General features: G+C 41.5%; 1 protein-coding gene across 2 annotated transcripts in view; it reads right to left on the reverse strand.

Moving 5' to 3' along the window:
* Positions 1-19,170, reverse strand: part of ACOX1 (acyl-CoA oxidase 1) — a 47,569-nt gene that overhangs the window by 14,234 nt on the left and 14,165 nt on the right. Inside the window, exons 3-9 of one of the 2 annotated variants that reach the window (XM_089690665.1) lie at positions 13,001-13,161; positions 8,863-8,970; positions 7,286-7,405; positions 7,037-7,152; positions 5,888-6,057; positions 2,417-2,579; positions 906-1,096 (exon numbers count right to left, since the gene is read on the reverse strand). In XM_089690665.1, the coding sequence (XP_089546791.1) occupies positions 906-1,096; positions 2,417-2,579; positions 5,888-6,057; positions 7,037-7,152; positions 7,286-7,405; positions 8,863-8,970; positions 13,001-13,161 (1,029 nt within the window). Of the gene's footprint in view, positions 1-905; positions 1,097-2,416; positions 2,580-5,887; positions 6,058-7,036; positions 7,153-7,285; positions 7,406-8,862; positions 8,971-9,209; positions 9,371-13,000; positions 13,162-19,170 lie in introns of both variants that reach the window. The other variant, XM_089690664.1, reaches the window with a different exon arrangement.

Consider the following 19,170-nt stretch of genomic DNA (forward strand, 5'->3'; position numbering starts at 1 on the left):
CAGATTGCTTACTATAAACCTTCAGTGAGGAAAGCAATGTCCCAAGATTTATTTCTTCAGTTCTGTAGTGTGAAAGGGCCTGGTCTTCAACACTCACATTGCTTCTCATTCAGCTAGCAATTGCCAATGAATAAATGTTATACCTAGGTGATCTCATCACTGGGTTCCTGGTTTTCTCTATGCAGCACAGGCAGATCATAGCTGGTGGGAGGGACTGAAATGGTGCTACATAGCTTTCTGGAAACATCACATCACCCTGCCTTAGCACTCTTCTCAAGAACCCTCAGCCCTGATGAAACAGGTCGGCTGGGTCTTAGGAGCATTTATGAAAATATCAAAATGCAGTTATGTGTGGTGGAGTAGGTATTTCTAGGCAGACTGTCCTAATTAACACTTACATGTGATGCTGACCCTCCATAACTGAAATGGAACTAAAATCCAATGAATGAAAGGGGCAGGCTACGGACAGTAAAGTTATGAAAAGAAAAAAAAAAAAAAGACTAAATGATACAGGACATCTTTCATACAGGAAATATTTGACTTGCTGCAGCTTTTAATGCACATTGCCAGAAGCTAACAGTGTGCAGTGAAACCAGAATAACCAATTTCAATGCAGAAGTGGAGCCTGCACTGAGGAAGACTGAAGGATAAAGTATAGTTTTAATATTCTTATCTACATACTTGTTTCAGGTAAGCGGCTTACAAATATTGAAACAAGATGGTCAGCATGGAAGCCAGGCAGCTAGCATTTTCAGAAGCAAAGATCAGTAACACCAACCTTTATTTTTTCCTTACGACTGCTCTCTTCAGAGGATTTCATGCTTGCCTCAAAATCCCTGTATTAAATTGCCCTCCCCATAAATACATTTAAAACAAATATAAAATCTGTATTATGCATTCAGTACCTGGCTGTCTGCAGCATCATCACAGTGTTCTCCCCCTCATAGGTGCAGGCTGGGGTAAAAGTCACATAGATGTCAGGGATTCCACTGCATCTTGAGTATCCATGCCCTCCACATGCCATCCTGCATTCCTCGATACCCGCACTGGAAACCCATGTAGTGAAGGCTTTCAGTCCCGCAGACAAAGCATGGAGCTTTAGAGATTATAAAGGAAGGAGGTTTAACCATATAGACCAGCACACTACATTACTCAACATTTGTCCTTTAAAGTAGAACTTTTGGCAACTCGAAGAAGACACCGGAGTACATTCTTCAAGTAGCTAAAGCAGAGATTCCCATATTGAGGTCTACTCCTTGCTTTTAACCAGCTCCTGGGCGGTATTTTTATCACTGACACCAATGATGAGGCACTCTTCGACCCCCCCCCCCCCCCAACAATGACGGGGCACCATTCCTCCCCCAACAAATGACGGGGCACCATTCCTCCCCCAACAAATGACGGGGCACCATTCCTCCCCCAACAAATGACGGGGCACCATTCCTCCCCCAACAAATGACGGGGCACCATTCCTCCCCCAACAAATGACGGGGCACCATTCCTCCCCCAACAAATGACGGGGCACCATTCCTCCCCCAACAAATGACGGGGCACCATTCCTCCCCCAACAAATGACGGGGCACCATTCCTCCCCCAACAAATGACGGGGCACCATTCCTCCCCCAACAAATGACGGGGCACCATTCCTCCCCCAACAATGACGGGGCACCATTCCTCCCCCAACAATGACGGGGCACCATTCCTCCCCCAACAATGACGGGGCACTATTCCTCCCCCAACAATGACGGGGCACTATTCCTCCCCCAACAATGACGGGGCACTATTCCTCCCCAAACAATGACGGGGCACTATTCCTCCCCAAACAATGACGGGGCACTATTCCTCCCCCAACAATGACAGGGCACTATTCCCCCCCCTAACGATGGGGCATTATTCCCTGCAACACTATTCCTCCCACTGACAATGATTGGGCATTCTTCCTCCCACTGCCAACAATGGGGCACTATTCCTCCTACTGATACCAACAAAGTGACACCATTCCTCCTCCCAGAAGTGGGAGTGGCAGGATTGGGAGCCAATGAGACATGTTAACGTGCTGACAAGTAATACTCTGATACAGACAAAAAATGCACAGTCAGGTTGCCTCCATCAATCTGCTGCTCCTCTTATCTAATCAGAAGGCTGGGGGTGGAGAGAGGACATTGCTGAATTCCCTAACCAAGAGGAAATTAGATAAAATAGGTTTACTTCAACTGTACAATAACTCAGATTGATTGCCCAATTAAAATAGTATTTTAATACCCAACATAAAACCCTTTTGTCTGACTTCATTGGAGGACACAGCTCAAGTTCTGAATACCAGTAGTTAAGATTCAAAATCCGAGTTGTCAAATGAGTGAAAAATTTGTAGTTTCCCTAAAGCCCAATTTTAGCGATCAGATAAAGCAATCCTCACCTCTGGTAATTCATTTAGGTTACCCTGCTGGATGTCTCCAGTTATCCTGTGATATGTCTGGCTCATGTATGAACCTACAAAGTTGAATGCATAGGCCGTGGCCAGCAGAGGAAACAGCTTGTACTGCTGGGTCTGGAAATTGAGGATTTGTGGCTCTGGATCCCTGTGGATGTCAGAATACAAGTTTATTTCTGTATACCGATATTAGCCTGTACATCACATCATCCATACATACATTCATATAAATGCAGTTCCTTTACCTTCGTAATTTTATTCTAACTGTTTTGTTTATTTAAATAGCATCAGCAGAGTAAGGCTGTCCATACACAAGTAATTTGTTTACCCATTCAACCTGTTCGTTAAATGAAAGAAAAACTTCTCAATTCCCCCATTCACACCATATTGTGTTGTGTTGGTGGGGAAACTTCCTTGACATCAGAATACACTGATCGAGAGAAAATTTTCCAACATGCTTGTTGGACACAAATCGATGGTGCATGTTAGTACCTGACACAACCTCTAGATCTCTCAGGATAAGAATCAAAGGAGAGGGGTGTGGAGAAATGTCTGGTAAAGAGAAGGTGGAAGATATCACCTTGGTCTGGGCCTGAGTGCACCAGATCACCATCCAGATGAGATGCACTTCTTTGTAATAGAGAAGAAGGACATCTCGCAGGTCAATGCTCCCCCTCCTGCTGTGGAATTGTCAAAAGAGATGTGTGTACAAGGTGAATGGTCACCCCAAATAAAGTAGTAGTATCGACCGTAAAGGATTAAAGAATGAGGCAGGGATAATGGAAAAAGTCTGGATAAAAGTACAATATCTGGGGTAGGGTCATCATTTTAAAAGCATTACATTTCCCCAAACCATGTCAAGTTTAAAACACATCATTTCTGTAGGTCCACAGTTATTTAAATCAGCAAGGGACAAAAATTGGCCTCAAATAAATGGTCCGGGTTAGGAGTGAGCGTAAGGCCCAGGTATTCAATGCCACTGGGAGCCCAGGGAAAAGGGGAAGGAATTTTTCAGTTTAGAATCCCTATTCGTTGCCAATGTAATGTTAAATGCTTTGGATAGTTTATCCAGTAGTTAGGGTGCCATAAGGGTGAAATAATGACATCAGATTAGGGGTAAGAAAGCTCAGGGTTTGAAAATGACAAAAAGATGGCCATCTGCATAGACCACAACTTTGTGGCATCTAGATGTACCCTGAAGCCCAGTGATATGCATGTGAGAGGAATAGTGGAGGTTCTAAGGGGGAAGAATAAATATCAGGGGTGAGAGTGGGCAGCCCTGCTTAATAGCATTGGATAATTCAAAGTATACATTCAAGGGTTTCATTGATTCAAACCTGCCTGTGGTGAGGAGTAGAGGGCAAAAATCCAAACCAGCATATGGGTACCAAGACCCACATAAGAAAAAGTGGATAGCAGGAATTGCCAATCCATACAATAAAGTTTTTCTCTGCATCAGTGAAAAGAATCATGAGTGGAGTAGCCCTTGACCTTCCCATACGGATATCAATCACTCTGGTAGTGTTGTCAAGCGCCTCACGTAGAGCAAGAAACCCTACCTGATCTGCATGAAAATGTATGGGCCAAGTGGATAGAAGTCTAGTAACAAGGATCTTGGAAAAACGTTTTAGGTTTACGTCACGTAGGGAGATTGGTCTTTAGATACTATATTTTGTGAGATGCTTGCCTTGTCTAGGAAGTACAGTAATATGTGCCCAGAAAGAGTCTGGAGGGAGAGAGGCTTCATCTATTATAAAATTAAAAGCACAGAGATAGTAGGGTGGAAGTCTGTCTTTTTGTAGTACTGAATTGAGAGGCCATCAGGACCAGGGGCTTTAACTGATCGAGCTGAAATAGCCACATGCTATTCCTCCACCATTATGGGAAGTTCTAGAATCTTACAGGCCTCTCTTGGGCCTAAGGGCTCAAGAAATGAATCTATGTCAAGTTGTCTACATTCATGCATGGTTGGTGAGCATGTAGGCAAATTATTTCAGGTGAGATAGTATGACTGAATTTCCCTAGCAATGTGGTATGTCTTCTGTTGTGGACCCTGTAAGGCCCTTGCAAGCATATGGCTTGGTTTGTCTGAAAAATTCGTAAAAACGTCTATAACCTTTCACAAGCTTTTGTTTAATGCCATTAAAAGGGAAATTCAGTCTCTCCCATAGAGCCATCAGTTCACTGTGAGCAGAGGTAGACAAGATTTTTGTCGAGAGACTCTGGCATTCGGATTTGTATGCATAAGGCCTGACATTGGAAGGAGTGTGGTTGATTCGAGCAGGCAACATGTTTTATAAATATGCCATGTACCAGGCATTTATCAGGATCCCACAAAGTAGGAGAGGTCACATCTTCCGTTTCATTCGAATAAAAATACGTGGATAATTATCATGGTTTCCGGGTCTTATAAGAAAGCCTTGTTAAGTTGCCAGGTGGATACTGTTTGTTGTGTAGGGGCGATGGCGAAAGTCAGGTGGACAGGAGCTTGGTCTGATAAAAACTATAGAATCAATAAACATGGTCATTATATTAGGTAAAGCTTTATGCAGGACAAAGAAATAACCTGGTCTAGAATAGGTCTGGGGGGGTGGAGTAATTTGTATAATCTCATCTGACGGATGGAGAAACCTCCAGGTATCCACCAGGTGAAGAAAATGTAACCATGATTTAAGTAGGCTGAGGAGAGGCGTAAAGCAACCTGAAGACCTCTAAGGGGTCTCCAAGTAATAGAAGACCCTCACCATATTCCATAATGGTACATAAGCGACACATAAAGACCAACTGATCTGTATTAGGCAGGTAAACATTGATGAAGGTCACCAATGGCTCTACAACGTTCCCCTTGACCAGAAAGAAAACTGCCATTATAATTGGCACATTGAGAGAGAAAGGACCAAGGGGTGGTCTGGGTGATCAAAATACTAACCCCCTTAATCTTATGGTCAACCTGGGTTTGTTTCCACAGTTCTTCATAAAATAATCCATTTCAAGTTTTACGTGAATCTGGTGCTAGGCAATGTACAGGCTAGCATTAACATAAATTAGCTTCACAACAAGCCCTCACTAACCTTTGTAGCTGCAGGGACTTTGAAGCAGTCCATCTGCAAACTTCACAGCAAAAGCACTGAAGTCCTCCAACTGGTAGTCTAAGCAGTTGGGCTCCCCCTGTTCACTCTCATAGCAGTGACTCAGCAGACACCAAGCCTTCTAATTCCTATTGTAAACACAGAGCATGTACTTTGGGTGAGAGGACAAGGTTGAGCTTCACTGCAGAGGGAACAGAGCTTTTGCTGTGAACTCGAATAGTTCCACAGTGGCTGCAGGTACAGATCAGTGAAAGTCCATTTGTTGCTTTTTAAGAACATATAAATACTTGAATATCCATAGCATGGCCATAGGTTCAATATACTATGTAGACATGGCTATATTTTGCAGTGAGAGAAACATCCTTACCCAACTCTGATCTCAGACTGGTGTCGCACTGCGCTGTACCGAATTGCAATAGTACAGGCCCGAGAAAGGCTTCTTGCCGAGTCCCCTACTATCATTGAGCGGATAAACACCATGGTACCGTATGTCAGTTTATCACTGACTGGCTTTACATATGTTCCATCTGGTTCCACCTAAGAAGCATTTACAGGTTAAAATAACACAAGCTATTGAACAGGAATTATAGACTAGAAGCTTAAGAGGAATTTTCCTAAAAATCTACACAATTATTAATCAGGAGTGGAAAAATCTAGAGGTTTTATTTTTGTCTGCCTCTCACTTCCAACCCCAAGAATGATGGTCAGCAGAAAAAGAAAAAAAAAAAAAACAACTCAGAAAAGTAGTATTTTATCCAACAGACTCCTTACAGGCTTGCCCAAAGTTCTTGCAGGGTACAGTAGTCAATTGGTGGATGGTGCCACCATGCGAATACAGAGAAAGAAGGATATTCACAAGCACACTGTGGTATAGTGAATCTTTCTTGTCCTTTATTCACATAAAGCAAAAAGACATGACAGGCCGACGTTTCATATGCTTGCAAGATCCCTTTTTCGAATTTACCTACTTCCCGTTTTGAATCAAGGTCTTGAAAAAGGGATCCTGTGTCCCTAAAAATCAGCATGCCATGCCATTTTTGTCCTTTATTCACTTTTATGTGAATAAAGGACAAAAATTATCACTGCGATGGTGTGCTGGTGAAGAGCCTTATTTTTTAAAAAAAACCCTGACAGTTTCTAATAATTCCTCAAACTAGTCTCCCAATCTAAAAACAAAAAAAAGAAAAAAAAAAAAAAAAAAGTCTACACAATCTCTTCCTAAAGACATTCCAATTGCATTGTAGGGGAAATAATTTATGTTCCACGATTCCAGTAAACAGCGGCACCAACAGTTATAGCAAATTAGGTCATCTAACCCCCCAATGGTAACTGGTTGGCTTTGTGTGGTGAACTAAATTTTGTGTGGTCAAAACACATCAGCAAAAGTTACACAACATGAACTCAAAACTTAGGATTCCACAAATATATTTCTGAAAAGTCACTAAAAATTTATTTGAAAAGATTATAAAAGAACTGGACTATTTAGCTTTTTCTAAATGTCCCTTTGGATCCTCACCTTAGCATATTTCATCAGCATGTTTTCTCTTGGTATTCGGAACTTGCTGAAGGACAGGAAACCATTGTCAATCTCATCAAAACCAAACTTAGGCCCGATGTCCCCAACTGTTACTCCTGTTTTGAAGACAGAAAAGTCCATGGAAACATTTAAACAGAGTAAACAAGCTGACTCATTCCAGTTTTCAGAGTGTGTACCTTGCTTCCTATAACAGGTAGCAAAATTAATTTGGGAGCTCACGTGACTCACCTGGCAATGGTTCATGGGTACCCATTTGGCGAATAGGAACGATGAAGGCATGAAGCCCTTTACAGTCCCCCTGGGTATAGAGCTGTGCCAACACTACCGCATGATTTGATGTCTTTCCCACTGTAAAGACATAACATGTCAATGCTACAAACTCTTTCAGCATCTCAAACAGAATGAAAGACTGCTATCCCAGTAATCAATGCTTAGGATGATGGGCTGCCACGTACATAAATCAACAGGCGGGCCAATTTTTGCATGCATTTTTGGATGTATACAGCTGTTTTTGACCAATCTGTTCACAGAACCTGACGTTCTGTCTATTAAGGCTGCCTTGCCAAGGAAATCTGCTCAATACTCCAAAAATCAGGCAAAATGCCTGCTACTATCAACTGTTCCAAGCAAAATACATAATTTTGCTCCTGTCCAGATCAGTCTTATTTGGCTGAGTGTATGGCCAGGTCAGGTTAAGGATTTGTTCATCCAAAATTGGGTTGAACTTAATATCATCCACATAATGTAATGAGACAGTTTACCCGCGATGGTATAAAGACTGGAGCTCCAAGGCAAGTGATGGGCTATCTGCAGATATTTCACTACACTTCTCCTACACTAGCTTGATAGCAAGACAATCCATTGTTCGAGTGATATTTCTGTACAAGGGTTAGCTCATGCCCAGTGACTTTTACAATATTAGAATAGGCTCAGCAAATGCGAAAAGCCACTACTTTAAACAATCTCACATAAGCAAAATGAATAACTAAAAGATAATATTCTTTTATAGTAAATTGGCATCAAAAGATTTTACACGAAAGAGGGTTCAAGCTCAATGCAGAGTTAAAATAACTGGTTCTTTGAGAAAAATGGAGGCTGCCATTGCTCATTTCCTTCTGACAATTTTTGTGCCGACCCATTGACTTTAGTACTTTGCAAGTCATGGACAAGTAGGCAGGTCAGTAAGGCAATATTGTCAGCATCACTGCCAAACCACTAGCATTTCCAGAAAGAAAGCTCAGCAATCCATCCTCATGACATTTTTCTTTTAAAAGGAGACACATAACTAAAATAAAAAAGCCTATATACAGTACTCTTTCTACAGCTCTTTTGGCTGTACTTCTCCTGTGGATCACAGGAGTGCAGTTCATTCTGCACTGTTGTGACCCATCTTCAGCCGACAGCAGGCTAAAGTCGATCAGCTGGTCCAGGTTGGGAAAAGATCCTGACTTTAAGGTCAGCCATCCAGCCTGAGCCGAGCTGCTCCTTCTCCCTCCACAGCCCAGTGCGCCAGTGAGTGCTGGGATGCAGAGCAGAGAGCGGTGACAATCAGTTCATGGAGAACGGAGAGATCAGCGGTCTTTGACTGCTCAGTTCTGTCTTAGCCAGAGGGGGACAGATGCAGCATCTAGCCACCTAGGCGAGTAGGATTTGTTAAAAAAAAACAAAAAAACAAAAAACAAAATACAACACACGCACACGTTGCGCCTCCTTCTTCTAAACCCCTTATGCAGCATTTTTTTTTTAAAATATGTTCCCAATCTAAATTGGGAATGCAATGATCTCTACTTCTTGCAGTTGCTTACACCCTCCAGGCCACCACTTGATAGAGGACACAGTGGGGCTATTCAGTATAAACTCCTGTGTAGATGGGTCATAGGTGGCTGTTGTCTCCAGTCCTCGGAGGTGGGTTCCTTAAGAAATAGAAAGAAAAGAATCATTAAGTAAAAATTATACACAACACCCAAAAATAACGATGAAATTAAAGTGCAATGACCCTTCCCAGAGAGACCTGCAAGGCACCTATTGCTAAACTATCTTTACTCCAAGGCTAGAATCTTGTTGCGGTTACAGTATACTGTACTGTAAAGTGATAATAGATAAGCCTTTGGTAAAAAAAATAAATAAAATAAATTAAAAAAAATAAAGTTACCATGTCCCATTTCAGTCTGGGCGTACGTCCCAATGATCTCCAAGTTCCAGGCAGGCATGAAGAAACGGTCCTGCTGTTCGGGGGTGGCCTGGCTTAGCAGAGTGGGCAAGAACATGCCCAAGTGAAGATCAAGGGGCTCAGGACGGCCCCGATGTACAAAGCTGTGGGAGACGGAAGGAGGGATGGGGCAGGAGGTAAAGGTAGGAGAGGTATGTAATCAGAGGATTAATAGTGGTGATGATTTGGAGAGGGGTTAAAATTTTGTGGTGAAGGGAAATGTGATTACATAAAGAGAAAAAGGCAGAAAAAGGAGAAAGAAAAAAAAGACAATATTATGGTAAACTGATTTTTGTGAAAAATAGATTGAATTTACATGCAAATCACAATCATCTAGCACCCTACTAAAAAGTGATGTAGACTCAACATTGTCCATCAATGGGTGGACAACTTAGACCTCATCAGTAAGAGGAGGACAAAGTACAGATTTGGCAGTACAGTTATAATACAAAACGTTTCAGCCATGACATGTGGTTAAAACCGTAACCAGATTAGAATTTATTTTAGGTATTTCAGTCACAGGAATTCGGTGTATTTCTCAAGGCTGAAATGTCCGCATATCAACAAGAATCCAAAACAAGGTAAACATGTGCTGCAGCCTTGAAAATAGTCGATTAACCATTTAAAAACAAAGTTTGTATTAGTAACTGTGTTGCAGGATTATGCAAACAATTTCAATTGTAAAATAATCAGGAAAAAAAAAAAATCATCATGCAAGAAGTATATGTTACTATTTTTCCTAATCCCCTCCCCCCCAAAAAAAACCCCTTCTCTCACAGAGGATGGGTTTTTGCGAGTATGAGCTACCTTGATGCAACCAAGCATCCCAATGAATCTTCTGTGACTGAAAAACTTTGATCACATTGTCAGACAGCAAGGTCTAAGGGCGGAACAGTGGCTTAGTGGTTAGCACGTCTGCCTTGCAGTAAATGGGTCATGGGTTTGATTCCCGACCATGGCACCTCCTGCATGGAGTTTGCATGTTCTCCCTATGCTTGCGTGGGTTTCCTCCGGGTGCTCCGGTTTCCTCCCACACTCCAAAGACATGCTGGTAGGTGAATTGGATCCTGTCTAAATTGGCCCTAATAGGTGTATGTATGAATGTGAGTTAGGGACCTTAGATTGTACACACCTTGAGGGTGAGGGATTGATGTGAATGTTCTATATATATATATATATATATATATATATATATATATATATATATATATATATATATAAAAAGCGTTCCGTAAATTGACAGCGCTATATAAGTACCTGATATAAATAAATAAAATTAGGAAAGCGCACAGGTACACATTCCTAGTTCTCTCCTGCAATTGATGGCTCAGGGTATTGTGCTTGAAGACTTCATAACAAATAGTGCAAGCATGAAATTAATGAAGGTTATTTAATCTATCATAGCCTAGCTGGCAGTCAAAGCACCATGCACTGTTAGGGCTTATTCACATGGGCAGTCAGGGGGTGGTAAAAAACAGGTGGTTGAGCTGAAGCTTTACTGCCCCCTAGACTACTCAGCTAGAGAAAGACAAAGCAGTCGCTCAAGGCTGTACACCCCCTATTGCTTCAGAGGGCAGTACTGCTGCTGAATGTGCCCTATTCAAGTGAATAGGGCTGTGCCGCAAAAGGTTGCAACGTGGTGGTTTGCCATTTTCAGGCCTAAAACAGGCAGTGACATATTGCCTCACAGCTGCCTGTCAATGGCCCACTGAAAAGCAATCCACTGCATATATCACTTTTCTGATGGCTGGCAAGGGATGCCACACGTCTGCACTAACGCCTTAAGCCGTTCACACTAATACAGTCTAGAAAACTCTGCAATCTGTAAGATTTTCCCACACCGCATTCCAATCACACTGCCCCTGCAATCTGATGTGGGAGTCAATACAAAAAAAGTTAATGTCATCCCAAACACAGGCTGCAAATACAGTGCATTTGCCTGCACCAGTACAAAACAAGCATGCGATCGGATTGTGGTGCGGCTCCAAAAAAGATGAATGCACGTCACGGCGTGATGCAATGCGATTTGAGCCAATTCAGCCTCGGTTTACACTGCGACCTGTGTTTGGGGTGTCATTACCTTTGTACTTACACCCACAGCACATTGCAAGGGCAGTAAGACTGGAATACGGTGCAGGAAACATGCATGGATCACTGCATTTCCAGCACCAAATTACTGTGAACTTAGACTTAAAAATGAATGTACTCAAATTACACCATGCTGAAGCGCATGTGAATTGTGCAGGACTGAGGTGCGGTTCCTGTGAAATTCCTATGCGGTGTGATATGCCCCCCCTACACAGCCTATCACTGGGAAGATCAATGCCCTGCTGTTTCTCCTCCCTTGCCTCTCTGTGCAGCTGAGAACGGGGAATGTGATCATTTATTAAATACCTTTCTTGAATATCTATACACAAATGTTATGCCTTTCGTTTTCATCTTAAACTGAATGGGTTGTTTTACAAGGTAAGGGTTTACAGTCACTTTAATGGCCCCCTTAATGGGACCCTCCTCCTATCCCAGGCCCCATAGCAATCACGTGGACTGCTGTGGTTATACCACGGTCTCTAGCATTAGAAAATACACATAATTCAGATATTGTTGTAAGGAATGATTCCTTCTTTGTAGATAGATAGTTAAAACAGCAGAGATACACTGATGTGTGGTTAGGTCAGTGACAGGTTCTCATGTTAGGTTTAGACATGCAATAAGAAAGGAGGTGATGATGGATTTAGACATGGGTCAACAGCAGTGTCAGTATACTAGCAGTATACCATCACTTATTTCTGTATCTGCTGAAGCAACTTAATTTAAGGAGATGCTGTCGCCAGTAGCCCTAGCAGACAGATATAGTATTCCTCTTTACTGGTCCCCTAGAGGCTACACAAAACGTTATGCAGAATGGTGAAGGGAGGGGCAGAGAAGCTGGGCCAGCACAGACAATATATAGCCACTTCCAGAAGAGGAGAGCGCTATGGCAAACAAAGGAGGGGGCTGTGCTAGGAATTTGCCCTTTCCTGTCAAACACCCTAAAAAGTAAAAAAATGCTATGCAAAATAAATATAAAAATACTGCAAGTAAACATTAAAAAAAATAAAAAACAAAATTTGACTTTTCTGTGATTTTGCCTGCATTTTTTAAGTTGGTGGCAGGATCTCTTTAGGTCAGTAGATGAAAATTGTTAAACTCAATGTTCATCATTCAGATTATCTGCCTAAACTGTTGGGATAACATCTCTTTTGTCCAAGAGAAGAGCTTCTGGTTCTGTTCATGCTACAGTTGTAACATGGGGCTTGGCGGGCAGTTTGTATCCCTGCCAAGCAACCCTAAACAATGGTCCTAAATGAGAGCACTGAGCCAAATGGATCAATTCAGATTCTGGCTGCCTAGTTGGACTGTATTGCAGGGACAGCAAGTAATTCCAATTGCCCCACTGTAGTTGTGACACACAAAAGCAAGACACTGAAAAGTTGTATTTTGTTAAACTGATGCAAATAAAAGCTAACTGGTCTTTGGGTCTCTGTTATCTACTAGAAAAAAAATAAATAAATAATAATATGGGTGAAATGACCCTTTAGAAAAAAACAAAAACAATGGCACCTGCCTGGTTGCAGCTACCACAGCCGCATGTGCTACACTGAACTCAGTGCTAAGTACAGATTTAATAGAGCTGCAGGTCTCCCTGGTACTCCCATAATACCCATCAGTGCCAGCCTTCCAACACAAACACTAACCATGGCCAAGTTCGGTTTGGGCATAAGTGCCAATGGCTTGTAGACTATTGGCAAGAGGCAACCACTTCTTACGCTGCGTGTCACTGCACTGGTTTTTCAGGATGTCGGTGAACATGCTAAAGTGTAAGGACAAGGGATCTGTCTTGGAGCCCAGACATGTTCTAGAGGAAAGACACAGATAGATCAAATGCTAAGAATTATGGAGATGAAGACAAGACTGTTGTATATACTGGATGTCACCATTAACCAGTTCCCACAAACTGCTTATGCTCTTCACAGCTCCTATTCATACTAGTAATGACATGGGTATGGAAAAAAAAATTACAAAGTCGAAAAAAAAACATTAAAATCGCATCATATACTTGATTAATAAAATATTGGACAATTCTACATTCTCACTAATACAGTCTCACTCTAGCAGTGCACAATTATATTGCTTCACGTTAAAGCGGCAGTATGTGAGAGTTATTTAGGGATGTACCCACAGTGGCAGTTTTAAACAAGACCAACTCGGGTTGATCTCCTTTGTCTGACTGTTGGTGTACGGCGAGTGCTCTAAACCAAGCCCCAATACGATTAAGCATACCACGCCCAGAACCACTTGGAAGAAGTCATTTTGGGAATGGTTCACTTGTGGTCTGGTTTCCTTCAGTGGGAGTGCAAACCATGCTCAAGCACAGAGCATTCCATGGATCACTGAGCATGGAAGCAGGCATCACTGTGGTCTGCTTGGCGAAGGTGATGATGTAAATGTGTCTGGGAACACTTGCTTATAGCCCAGTGTGTGTATCACCAGTTGGGGGGAGTAGGGAAGAGCAACTGAACTCGGGCACATTTAAGTTGAATTGTGCTCAGTGTGAGGGCAACCTAAAAGAAGAAGCAAACTTAAATTTTATATGGACAGGCTAAAAGGTTACAACTACTTATTTGAAAAAGTATAAGATATTCTGGGAAATTAATGAACTCTGTACATGTGTACTGCCCCACAAAGGGGTTTCACTGACAATACTGTCATTTAAAATAAAAAAAAATGTTCATACAATTGCTATACTGTTGTAATAAACCTGAAAGGAAATGTTCACCCCTGCAACCAAAATGTAAATATATAGCCCCTTGTTAAGAAGGTGACTCCATTGCCTAAACTCAGGTATAGGAACATACTTCTAATGGAGAGATAGGGGGCGCTAGTCCCTATGAAGACTTCCTCAGACTAGTACTAACACAAGTAAACTCAAGACAAAATGTTTTGAAGTATATTTATTTTTTCCCTGCAGAGCCCAGGAGGCTTGCAAAGCCAGATCACCCAAAAAGGCTGGTGTCCTCCCACAGCTTCCATGCCCCCCCACATGCACATGTCCAGCAATTTCACATTAGATCACAATTTTAAATCCTGATGTTGATGGGCGTTCTGTTCAAATGCAAACATTTGACTACATAAGGCTGTATTTGACCTGCTTTTCCTGCAGTTCAAACACATCTCAGTAGGACATGCTGCATCCATAGAAACACAGCACAATGCAAGTCATGTCATACAAAACTGCCATGTATACTGCTCATTTACAGTTAAATGAAATGTAGCCAACCTGTGTTTACAGGTGCTTTAGATGCATGTCAAACTCAGGAAAAGCATGTGAGCCCTAGAGATCCAAACACTTCCCAGACCCTTCAGCTTCAAGCCCCGATTGCCAGCAGACTGGTGTAAGATCAATGTCACTTCCCCTAAGGCCCAACAGCCACTTCAGTATTAAAAAATGGTAGCATTTTGCGATTCCCATCCCGATTCCAGACAAAAGCCAGAGGAACAAATCAGAACCCAAGGGCAAGTTTACACACCCACCACCCCACTGTAATATTAATAAAGACTACTACCATGAACAGACTTTTCAGCCAAGGTACTTTATAAAAGAAACCAATAGTGAGCCAAAGAAAAGGTTACTTTTCTTATTATTTGCACTGTGATTTTATTTTTAACACCTGAATAAAACTACAAATTGGGATTGAAGTCTCCATTATCTAATAAAAACTTTCATATCAATTTTGGGTAGACTGCCAGTTTATCAAGACAACTGTCTAGCCTTGGATACCACACCCTTATGTTCTATACCAGTGGTCTCCAAACTATGGCCCAGGGGCTTGCTTGCCCTTGGGGCACTTTTTCTCCCACTGATACAAGACACTATTCCTCCCGCTAACACCAACAAGGGGGCATAATTCCTGCTACTGATATCAACAACAGTGACTATTCCTCTCACTGAAACAAACCACGGGGCATTATTCTTCCCATTGACACCAATAACCGATCACTATTTCTCCAACTTACACCAAGAATAGGGCGCTATTCCTCCCCTAATGTCAAAGATGCATGGTTTACTCCCAATGACTCAGGACAATTTCTACTCCCAATGGCCATGGTCTGGCCCCCATAAAGTCTGACAGCCAGTAAACTGGCCCTTTGTTTAAAAAAGTTTGGAGACCCCTGCTCTATACTGTACTCTAGCCTCTCAATCTTTTCAACACAGAGGAACCCTTAAAATAACTTTCCAGTCTCAGGAAACCCCTGCTAATAATTACTATATCTACAACTCATGATACATTAGTGTGATGGTCAGTGGGGAGAATGCCCCTTACACTTTTGGGCTTTGGGAAGAATTACACCCTTACAGATATCTAAAAAGATCAAATGGTATCAGTGGGAACTTATCTGAGAGTCAGAAATTGCTCAACCCCTAGAAACCTCTGGAGGAATCCTAAGGTTCCATGAAACCCTGATACCCATCATTGCCATCCTTCCAACACTAGCCATGGCCAAGCTTGGTTTGGGCATAAGTGCCAGTGGCTTGCACACTATAGGCAAGAGGCAACCACTTCTTTCGCTGTGAATCGCACTGCTTTGATAGTAGATTGACAAACATGCTGAAATTGTAGGGTTCAGGAATCCGTTTTGAAGCTCATAAATGTGCTAAAAGAAAGACACTAGGACAATTAGAAAGCCAAGAATGATGGAGAAGACAACATTTTATCGACAGAATATCATTAACCACTTCCCACCAAAAGTTTTTACACTCCACAACTGCTATTCAAACCAAAAGATATTAAAAAAACATACACAGCAACAATATCTTAAACAGTTTTAAATTAATTTACCTAAATAGTAACATTTTGGGGAATTATTCTACATTATCAATCTAGCAGTGAACATTTCTATTCTTTCATAGAATACTGGCAGTACATGTCCATTATTAAAAAAAAAAAAAAAAAAAAAAAAAAAAATCACACACGGGGGTTTATTCATAAAGAATTTGTATAGCTATTCCCAGTGAAAGTGCATGTAAATTCAGTCTGTGTGAACGGGGCAAAAAATCAAATGTTAGTAAAAGATTTCCTCTTCTGCCTTTTCTGTCTACAAGTGACAGCAGCAATTATAGGTATGCATGATAATCCAAAGAAGCCTATTACCCAGCAGAGCTATAGTACAAAACATTTTACAAGACAAAAACACTTCCTATGGTAACAGACTAAAGAAAAAAAAAAGAAAAAAAGAAAAAAAAAAAAAAGGTATATAAAATTTTGTCTATTCACCATGAAACCAAGCTAGAATATGCATAGAACCTAAATTATGGCAGAATCTAGCCCAAAAAAGTTCAAAACCACTTGATTTGGGTGGTTAACCTCTTGGCCTCCAGAAGATTTACCCCCTTTCCTGACCAGGTCATTTGTTTGTGATACAGCGCTGTGTTACTTTAACTGACAATTGCGCAGTCATGCAACGCTGTACATAAATGAAATTTAGGTCCTTTTTTTCCCCCACAAATAGAGCTTACTTTCAGTGGTATTTGATCACCTCTGCAGTTTTTATTTCTTGTGCTATAAAAACAGAAAAATACTGACAATTTAAAGAAAAAAAAAAAAAAAAGTAATAAAATTTTATATATATATTTTTTTTAACTTTTGGCTATAAAACCTATCCATAAAAAAAATTCTTCATAAATTTAGGCCAAAATGTATTCTGCTACATGTCTTTGCTATTGGAAAAAAAAAAAATCCCAATAAGTGCATATGAATTGGTTTACGTGAAAAGTTATAGCATCTTCAAATGGTGGTATATATACACAGTAGAATTTTTATGTATTTTTTATACTAGTATGGCGGCCATCAGCAACTTATAGCAGGCATTCTCACACTGGGTGAGAACTGACTGCCACTGACATCTCCAGTGACACCAATACAGTTCTCAGTGCTAATAAAAAGCACGGACACTATACTAATGACACTGGGCAGGAACAGGTTAACATCTGGGGTGATCAAAGGGTTAACTGTGTGTTAGTAAAACGGTACACAGCACACAATAAAAACACTCCCTAAGCGGACCTGCTGCTTCTATCTCTCTACTGTGCAGCGATAGAAAGCAGGACGTCCATGCTGACAGGAGAGAGATCTGTGTCGTTTACACACAGATCTCTCCCCTCTCAGCTTCGCCGATGGTCACCGAGTGCTGGCCAGGTCCCAGTGATGAACATCCTTAGGAGCCAATAGTAGCACGATCAGCAGCACGAAATGCAAGATCACCTATATTTATGTGATTTTGCACAGCGAAGCTGACTTGTAGCAGTACGTCTGCTATGGGGCGGCAGGCAAGTGTCTTTAAAAGGCAGAAGGTTTTTTACCTTAAGGCATTCTCCACATTAACAGAGAAAAAAAAAACACAAAAAAAAAAAAAAAACTTTTGGGAGCAGCTCCCCCAGCCCCGTTATACTTACCTGAGCCCCATGTCGATCCAGTGATGTGCATGAGTCACAGCAATGTCCATTCACAGGAGTGTGCCTGCTCGAGGTCTCCCATGACAAGAGGCATTTGGCAGGGGATGGGGGGGTTTGAGGAGCCAGGACCGCTGGTAGGAGAACCAAAATGATGTTCATCAGAGCTGTTCTGTGCAAAACCATTGCACAGAGCAGGTAATTATACCATGTTCATTTTTTTTTTTTTTTTTTTAAATTACAACCTTTAGAATCACTTTAAAGACATTCCCATTGCAGTCTATAGCCAAAACGCTGAAATCTGCCTCAAAAATACTCTATGTACTGTAGCTTTTGGCGTGCCAGGCATAGAGCTACATGTGCTTGAATGCTCATATGTGATTACAAGAGCTTTTGTTGAGAGTTTTGGAGCTTTATGTTTTATGCTACAAGATGCTCAGCTGTGAATGGGGCCTTTAAAACCAGAACATTACCCAAAACTTGATAAAAAAATAATGTTCTTTAGCAAGGAACACAAATTCCATACTAATAATAGGTCGTTGGTTTGAATCCCAACCATGGCACCACTTGCCTGGAGTTTGCATGTTCTCCCTGTGCCTGCGTGAGTTTCCTACAGGTATTCCAGTTTCTTCCCACACTTCAAAGACATGCTGGTAGGTAAATTGGCTCCTGTCTAAACTGGCCCTAGTACACGTATGAATGCGAGTTAGGGACCTTAGATTGTATGCCCCTTTGAGGGTTAGGAACTAAGGTGAATGTACAATATATATGCAAAGCGCTGCGTAAATTGACGGCGCTATACAAGTACCTGAAATAAATAAAATTATGCTACCAAAATGAATGTGTGCTGCAAACTGCCTCCAGCATTGTTCCTATTTCTTCTTGCTGTAGGCTGTTATTTTCCTGAAGCCTAGAGCCACTGAGCAGCAGTAAATCTTTAGGCTGTCAGCAGATCATCGTCTACATTTTCGGCACAGTGCCAAAAAATATGGAGCAACCGAGTATGTGCGCAGGAGAAGACGGTGCATTATTGGATTTTAAATGGTATAGGCACTTATTTTTAATTGTATACATCGCTATATCTGCAGAAAGGGCCAGCCTGGAGTAATCTAGCAGGTCTTAAATTTCTGACTGAAATTCCACTTTAAGAGGTGATGGAGGGAGTACCAGCACGTATTCTCCATCATAAAACAAAATACAAACAAAACAAAAAAAACTCTTGAAACCAGTAAATAAGTAATCCTACATTGATCATCCTTTGCATGGCAAATGTCCCAAGAACTCTGTCAACATACTCTAAGGGAAAAGGCCTTATGTTGGTAAACGTATCATGCTGAAAGTCATCGTATTCTCTCCCAGCACAATGCAGGCCAGCCGCTGAAATTGTAATAAATTATCTTGCCTATAAACAAACCA

The sequence above is a fragment of the Staurois parvus genome, unplaced genomic scaffold (assembly GCF_062004578.1).
Source record: "Staurois parvus isolate SC_StPar_1 unplaced genomic scaffold, SC_StPar_1.0 ptg000538l, whole genome shotgun sequence".
In the NCBI taxonomy this organism is placed as follows: Eukaryota; Metazoa; Chordata; class Amphibia; order Anura; family Ranidae; genus Staurois; species Staurois parvus.